Source organism: Drosophila guanche, unplaced genomic scaffold (genome assembly GCF_900245975.1).
Source record: "Drosophila guanche unplaced genomic scaffold, DGUA_6, whole genome shotgun sequence".
NCBI classification, from domain to species: domain Eukaryota; kingdom Metazoa; phylum Arthropoda; class Insecta; order Diptera; family Drosophilidae; genus Drosophila; species Drosophila guanche.
In genome coordinates, this window is record NW_022995747.1 from 4,240,848 (window position 1) to 4,248,887 (window position 8,040).

Here is an 8,040-nt window from a genome sequence, read left to right on the forward strand (position 1 = left end):
CCAACGAACAGGTCTTTGATGGTGGGGTGATTCTGCTGTTGCTGCCGATAAAGCATATCCAGCTCATGAATTTTTACGAGGCTCTGAGAACACGGTAGAGTGATGCCAGAAGATTGGTCCACTTGCCACCGATGATCGTCTTGCCTCGGTCCGTATTCGCTCATTAGAAGCTCATTTAAAAGGCACCTTGAGCATACACGCAGAAAAGCTAAGCTATTGAGATGAAGATCTGATAAATTCCACAACCTTTTATTGATCAATCAGTCAAAACGGAACCCAAAGCGGAAGTGGAAACGCATCTTCAAGTGGATTCGGTGCCAGTCGCTCTGCGGATACAGTATTCAATAAAGCCGGTTTGGTGTTGGGCAATTGACCTTGATCTTGACCACAAACACAGGCACAGGCACACAAAAGCCAAACACCGAAATACCCAAAGCTAAAACCTCTTTCTTGTACCAGCCTGAGGACTGGCCGAATCGAAGCCAGTTTTGTATGTGTTTTATGCCACGATCATCATAGATCTGATCAGGCTGATTGAACATGCAGAAGAAATCAGAACTAGTTGTATAGAAAACTAACTCCAGAGTTTTGTTTTTGCTTTCATTTTATCATCTATCATCAAGGTGCTTGAAAATCTTCGAGGAAGTAAGACATTAGGACACCTGATATTTATTATTGAGCTCGTATTTTAAACTCTTCCGAGTATATTTTTTTGCAGTTTTCTTTTTGGATACATTGTCTATATCTACAACATTTTTACACTACATGTCACCGTGGCGACATGTGTCCGTTGAGCGCTCCATGTCGGTGCAACTTTAATATCTTCTATGGTTTGGAAAAAATATTTCTAAATTTTAATATAAAAGTTGCAAATCATGACAATATATTTTGTTAAATAAGGAGGGGCAGAAATGGAAATTCTACATGCACTTTACATGAATTCTACAATACAAAAAACAGTGCACACTTTTTAGCTGAAACAATTCAACATTTTCACGGTGACAATTTTCCAGTAGATGACGGGCAAAAATGTTCCTAAAATATCACTCAAAATTATCCACTTTGTTATGTCGAGAAACTGTAGAGAAATGAACAGCACCCTTTCGAGGTTCTCGTTTGATGCTTTTGTTTATTGACCGTTTTTGGCTATGACCTATGCAAATTTCCCAAAAATGTACGCTTATTTACAGCAAAACGCAGTAAACATCGAAATTATTTAAATGGCCCTTGAACTTTGACTTGGAACGAAACGTTAAGTTTTTGCCCCCCTAATCAGCATAAATACGAGTCAATTCTGTAAACGATGATCGAGAGGCGTGTGTGTGTGAGAATTAATTCGAAAGAGTTTAAAAAAATTAATTAGAATTTTTAATTTAGCCATGACCACACTCTCCGCGCCGCCAAAGTGTCTGGAGCCGGACCCGAAAACTGGTTGAAAGCTATTGCATAACCAGCCCAGCAGCACGCGTGCCAGGTTACAAGTTCATGGCTGGGAGGACACTACATGGCCAGAACAGAGCATACAATCGGGGACTGGGATATTCAGAAACACACAGATTCGGCGGGGATTGGGCAATTCAGAGATTAATCGTGAGGCATTAATCAATCGTAATGTGCCGCAGAAGAATATCTGGCAGATGGCCGATCTGCATAATTTTATTGGGTTGGGGAGAGAACGAGCGCGTGGCCCATGGCTCGGAACAAGAGTAATATAATGATTTGGCTTTGGATTCGGGTGCTGGCTTTGTCATAAATAATGGGATACAACAGGTTTGGTTGTTGGGGGTTGTTGTTATCTAATGCGAAACACGACTCGAACCGGTAAAGAACAGACACAAAGGCTTGGTTTTATTAAAGATAAAGAATCAAAGTTTTATTCAATTTTTCTTGTTTTCGAGATGACAATTCGAGAAACGATTTACGGCTGCATTTCATTAATAAAAACTCTATCACACTCGCACACTCAAACGCAAACTCTGGAAAACATTAACACATACTCAGTCAGACTATCCACAATCAGGCACACTCTTATGATCCTAGCTATTTTTTGGGTTGTAATCTTCGGCTGCTCGGCATAAACATTATACATACATCATAGATGGTACGTTGTGCCTGCTACAGATGCATAGATATTTAGAGATTAAGATACACTACAAACTAGACTAAAGCCCCGCTCTACAAAACAATAATTGCTAAACTGAAACCCAACCGAACCAAGGCTCGCGCTCATTCCAGCTTCAGCGGCTTCACGCTGTTGTTGTTCAGATCGATGTACGCCTTGGCCGGCTGTGCCAGGCTCTCGCTCTTGCTCTGGATCTGGCTCTGGTTGGGCATGCAGCCCATGCCGCCGGCGGCGCGGAGTGCTGACTGGGCCAGACTGCTGCCGGTGTGAGAGCTGCCATTGATGCCCTTGTTCTTGTTGTAGGTCTTGCGGTAGAAGTTGCCGAACAGATACAGGAAGATGACGGTGTTGCCAACGAAGAAGAAGGTGAGTGTCTTGGGCATGTTGCAACCCTTGGCGCCCACGGCCAACATGTAGCCGAGAATGAGGACGAACTGGATCAGCTGGATGCTTGTCATGTACTTCTTCCACCAGAGGTACTTCTGGTACTGGGGTCCCATGGCTGCCACCATGTAGTAGAAGTACATCATGATGTGCACGCCCGAGTTGAGGATGCCAATGATCACGCCCTGTTCCCCAGGCGCGTACTTCAGATAGCCCCAGGAGAAGAGAACGGTGATGGTGTGGTGGTAGACATGCAGGAACGAGACCTGATTATTCTTCTTGCGCAGCACAAAGAACGTCGTGTCCAGCAGGTCGATGATCTTCGAGAAGAAGTAGAACCAGGCGCCCGAGTATAAAGTTAGATTCTGCTCACGTGTGCGATTGATTTCGCACTTCTTCGAGAAGATCGAGGATATCACATTGCTCTCCTGAATGGACTGTAAATGAAGGAACAAAATGAATTGATTAGATTAGAATAATCTATAATTATGTGAATATTCAATGAGAACTACTATATATTGCTGCCCTCATTTAGTATGTTGCACAAGCACGTTGATAGGGTGCTTATGATAACTGAATAATACATCAATGGGGAGCAGGAGCATTGGCAGCCACTTTATGATCTGAATAATTATGACGGATTTTATGGACTCACCGTGCGACACATCCAAATGGAGTAGCAGACCTGGAAGGCATTGTAGAACACCATAATACGCTTCAGATCCATGGGCTTGCGGTTCTTCATGAACTCGGGTCCAATCTTCAGAACAAATGCCAGGTAGAGCAACACAACACCAAACACAGGCGCTGGCGAACTCATCAGGAACCAGCTGTCCACAGTCTCATCTAAGTAGAAATGTTTAAAAAGTTAGTTTTACAATTCCATAAGAGTTTTCCTCTATTTATATTTTACTCACCCACGCCCTTGGACAGACCGGAGATGCGCTCCTCGAATATCTTCATGTATGTTGTCATTGCGGCTGGTTTGGCTTTTGGCTTTGTTCCGATTCGGATTCTGCAATTGGCAACTGCAGGAAGGTAGGAAAAGGGGGGAGAGTCTTTAGAAATTTTCGCCCAAAATCGAAAATTCAGAGCTCGACGTCCGCACGCCGCGTTGCCAAAATATTGAATGAAAAGATATTCTAAAAGCCCGAGTGCTTAGAGAGGCTTAGCACGTTCGAGAGTCGCTGCTCGAGAGTCGCGGGCTATTGATTATGCTAGCGAGACGAGCGTGATCAGCATAAGAATGCCAGAAGCCAACTACGCAAGCGCGTTATTAATGAAATGTAAGAGAAGTCTTATTTAGTTATCCCATATGCAAAACGGGACAAGAAACGAGGCAGCAGGGAGAGCCAGAGACAGAGCTTGAGACAAGGCAAAACCCAAATCGAATGATGAATGACGACAGCAAAACGACTCGAGATAAAAAAGCTGCAGTCCGAGGTTGATACTGTTGCACCTACAAACCGATTGGCACATGATTGCAACTGGAAAAATTGGCATCTCAAAATCTATAATGGCAAGAAATTCGCACTATACGAGTAGAGAAGATGCTGATTGTTGGTTGCTGGCTGCCGGCTGGGTTGTTAAGATTCTTGGCTGACCACGACCGCAAGTCAATGGCTTGGAAACCTGAACAGAGCCAAACTCAAGGCTTCATTTGAATTTCTCGCCTTGGCACTAAAGTCGGTCTAACTTTGGCATTCATCTTGCATGAGTATCTACATATACATGAGTATATCTCTACGACACCAGCACCCAGCACACACCACACTCACATCACATCGTTAATGTTCTAAGCATTTACATAGCAGCCTCAACATATTGTCGGTTGGTTGGTCTTCGGCTTGACTTGCCATTGCCTTCGTCGGGCAGATGGTTCGTCTTCCTTTTGGACGAGTGTTAGGTATGTATTGTTATTTAAATTGCACACGGAACTTCATTGGTTTGATCGAATTAATGTGCATATTATCCACCGAAAATGTATTCAATTACAAATGTTTTTCGAGAACTTGTTCTTGTGTAACATTCGTTGTTGTGTGTTTGGTTTATAGTTTTAGTTTTAGTTATAGTTTTTTACGTTTAACCACTGACCTAGGGAACTCGAACCGGAACTTGAGGCAGATACTTCTGGAATACTATTAGCGTCTATAATTAGCTTGTCGCCACATATCCAGTTTGCGGCATCGGCGGGGAGATCAACTGGGTTAGATGCTCCTTTTAGCTTCGAAATATTTAGAAATATTTTCCAGCACACGCCTCAGTTTTGTTTTGGTTTTTAGTTTTGTTTGTCGAAAAGGAACTTTAAAATCAAGGCCTGCTTAGAGTTTGACTTTTATTAAATGACTGTCAAATGACTGGAGTTTAAAAAAATTGCACCGTGTTTCTGTGCTTTAATGTTAGCAATTTTCATGGATCACATGGCGGGTAATTGAATTAGGAGAGCCTTCGCATTGAAAGTCGTAATTTGCTGCCACCTGCCAGTGCCACTAATTGGTTGTACACGGCGTATGATTGATATTTTGTGGACTGCAACCGTGCGACTGCCAACAGCTACTGAGACTGGGTCTCTGTCAGGGTTACAGCCCCATACCCGTGTACCCATTCGCATTTCCATTCCCATTCCCATTCTGTTGGCCATTCCGTAAGCAATTCCTAGACCCATTCGTATGCAAGGCACTTGGCACCCATAGATTGACACTGGAGACAGGAAAAGTGAGCTCTGAGCATCATCACGACCAAAAATGTGACGCCAATCGACACGACGCCTGAGTCAGTCGAAGTCGCAGTCACCCGTTCCACTGGCTGCTGACGCTGTCACCACCGCCTGTCCTCCTGTCATGTCATCACTCTCCACTTTAGGCGCTCACGGAGCTCCCATCCTCGTGTTAGCCTTGCCTGAGACTCGTCTCGGTCTTTTGCTACACTTTTGTAAGCCCAAAGGCCGACGGACCATTGCTGGTGCACTCTGGGACTCTGTCTGAGGCAAAGTCTGAGTCTTCCGGCTGCCCCGCCTTGGACACTCGACACTAAGCAGCTCAACAAATAGGAACAAATAAATTAAGAATCGAACAAGGAGAGGTGGCCGCAGGGGCAGACTGCCACGCACGCATAAAATATGTGTTTTGTATGCATAATTGATTCTGGTTTTTGCCAATTTCATACCCTTTCAGAGGTGCTTGTCGAACGCCTTGTCAGCATTATCAGAATCGCGACTGCGAAGTGGATTTACCCAGCCCCCCAGGTCTACGAGTGCTGTACTCGAACATGGGTCTACCGAACATTTTGAAATTTTTAACAATCCGTCGTTCAATTTTAGGTTTAGTTTCTGGTTCTCATTTTTTTTGGCTCTCTGTCTGTGTGACTAATGCGAAAAGTACGAGTATCTAAACACCCAAAAGCTGTCTGGACACTGCGAAAAAGCCCCGCTAAAGGCGTTAATTTATATGATTTTTCAACATGAAACAAAGAAAATATAAAAAAACAACTTAATTTGCCACTAATTTCGGATCTAATGAAGGCCGATGGAGGGCATTAGCATTAGTCTTCTATGCATTGCCCAATCCAACCAAACAAACCATCTGTGATTCATGTGTGCTATTAATGAGGCGACAGATTGCAGCTTTTGCATGTGTCTCGTTTATGCATAATTGCATTTGGCAAATGCACGGCACGGCACGGCAAAAAGATCTTGATACATTGCCGTCAAGTGTTGATGTTTGACGAGACTCATGTGTTTAGAGCGGATGTTTTCCTATGGATTATAGTCATCACAACACGATTTTCACACGCATTTGTGTTGTGTAAATGAAAACAATCAGCGAGGCATGTGAAGTTCCCGAATGCATTAGCCCCATCGCGATGACTATCAGCTGTGTGTTGGGAGATAAAAGAACTCAGTGAAAGACCCATAATGTAACTAATTCTTAAGTTCATGCAACGGTAGAGGGTACACCAAAGGGTCTAGCAACCCTCACTGGCACGTTCTGACTCGACTCCACTCGTTTCGTTTCGTTTTGGGTTACAAGAGGAGGGGGAGTGCAACAGGTTAATCATTTAGCTCTGGCTGTGTCAAGTGCATATGTTTTATGGTTTCATGCTTGCTTAGCGCAGTAAATTAATTTTTTTTCTTTTTGCCAGCCGAGGCATTTAAAGAGGAGGCAAGGCAGCCAGTAAGCCCATTCCGCCGAGTCAGCCGAGCACTTGGCAACCATATATCCACATCCACATATCCACAGCGAAATCCATAGCTAACACGGTGCCCAGCGCCAGAGTCAGAGTCTGGTTCGGTTTGGTGCCAGAGACTCTTTGGGCAGACGCTCTTCTGACAATCTTTAATTACTGGGTAAATATTTGCGACGTTAATTGGGTTTTTTTTCGAACAATTTTCAACATTTCGGCTCTTTAAAGTCAGTGTGTGTGTTGTTGTCTTCTTTTTGTTTTTTTGGGAACTGTAACGGATGGGTGGAACGGATGGTAACTTTTGCAAAGGGAACAGGTACAAATGGTCATCTAATATGTTTGCTTAACCATGATTTCATGGCCGGTGGGGTCGGGTGTACACACAATGGCACAATGATGGGGTGCAGATGGAGGCCAGGCACCTGATGCAGCTGCAAATTGAATTGAAATCGATTGCAAGTTCAAAACATTTGGTTTTGGCCACCTCAATGCTGCCAGAGTCTTGGCCTTGGCTGACTGGCAAAATTGCAGCTTCTCAAGCCAGTTTTTAGCATTTAATCTATGTGCAATACATTGGGTTAAGGTCGACTAGAAAATCTCAGACAGACGGCGGTCCCCAGCGGTCCCCTCAGCAGCACCAGCACCAGCACCAGCACAACCACCACTGTCATCAGAGGAGTACACACTGTCCAAAGAGCAGGCAAAACGCAGAAAAAAGTTGGTCAAGTCGAGTGCACACTTTTGTTCGCTGAGCAATCCAGTTTCTGTTAATTTGGGTTAGGGACTTTCCCGTCCCCGAAAACTTGCTCTCTAATTTATGCAACACTTTCACACCTCAGATGTCCCAAAAATTCTCACTTCCGTACCTGTTCTGGCCGCTCTAGAGAGGGGTTTCGCTTTATTTCTGCACGTACGCGTATGGGGTTCCCTCCGAGGAATCAACTCACTCACTCACACACGCCGCACGCTGGAAGAGATTCGGACTCGACTGGGGCCAACGCCAAGAAGACACTAATATGGAGTTCTACATGCTCGGCTGTATAAATAAACAAAATGAACGAGCTTCGCGGGCTCCGGGCTCCGTGCTGTCCATGTTTCAGCCGCTGACGTCGCTGCTTGCTGCCTGCTGCTCTGCTGCTGGCGTCGACTTCAGCTGCGCAGTTCGTAATACATATGTACACATGTGTGTCTACACATAGATATAGCATATTCTCGTGTCTTTCTTTCGACCCGATGCCAATGCAAGTCGAAGCCGCGTTAATGGCCAATTTTAGTTTTCAGTTTTGTTGCTCAGTTTTTCAGATCTCCGGTGGTAAGGTCAAGTTTGAAGCCATTAAAGCGAATGTGTTGGC

At 44.4% G+C, this 8,040-nt stretch overlaps 1 protein-coding gene across 2 annotated transcripts; it reads right to left on the bottom strand.

Annotated features, from left to right (window-relative positions):
• Positions 1-1,842: 1,842 nt before the first annotated feature.
• On the bottom strand, positions 1,843-7,709 carry LOC117583259 (elongation of very long chain fatty acids protein 7). 2 transcript variants are annotated; one of them, XM_034271484.1, is made up of 4 exons: positions 7,555-7,709; positions 3,424-3,534; positions 3,162-3,352; positions 1,843-2,943 (listed from the first exon to the last, which is right to left on the bottom strand). In XM_034271484.1, exons 2-4 carry the CDS (start codon positions 3,479-3,481, stop codon positions 2,227-2,229), a joined length of 966 nt encoding a protein of 321 aa, XP_034127375.1. In that variant the 5' UTR covers positions 3,482-3,534; positions 7,555-7,709; the 3' UTR covers positions 1,843-2,226. The 2 variants fall into 2 exon arrangements, with proteins under 2 accessions (XP_034127375.1, XP_034127373.1); XM_034271482.1 differs by lacking the exon at positions 7,555-7,709 and adding an exon at positions 4,601-5,016.
• Positions 7,710-8,040: the final 331 nt, after the last annotated feature.

Coding starts and splice junctions, on each gene's coding strand:
- LOC117583259 (XM_034271484.1), bottom strand. CDS start 3,481: ATGACAACATACATGAAGATATTCGAGGAGCGCATCTCCGGTCTGTCC. Junction 3,353..3,423: donor CGGTCTGTCCAAGGGCGTGG/GTGAGTAAAATA, acceptor ATTTCTACTTAG/ATGAGACTGTGGACAGCTGG. Junction 2,944..3,161: donor CCATTTGGATGTGTCGCACG/GTGAGTCCATAA, acceptor CTTCATTTACAG/TCCATTCAGGAGAGCAATGT.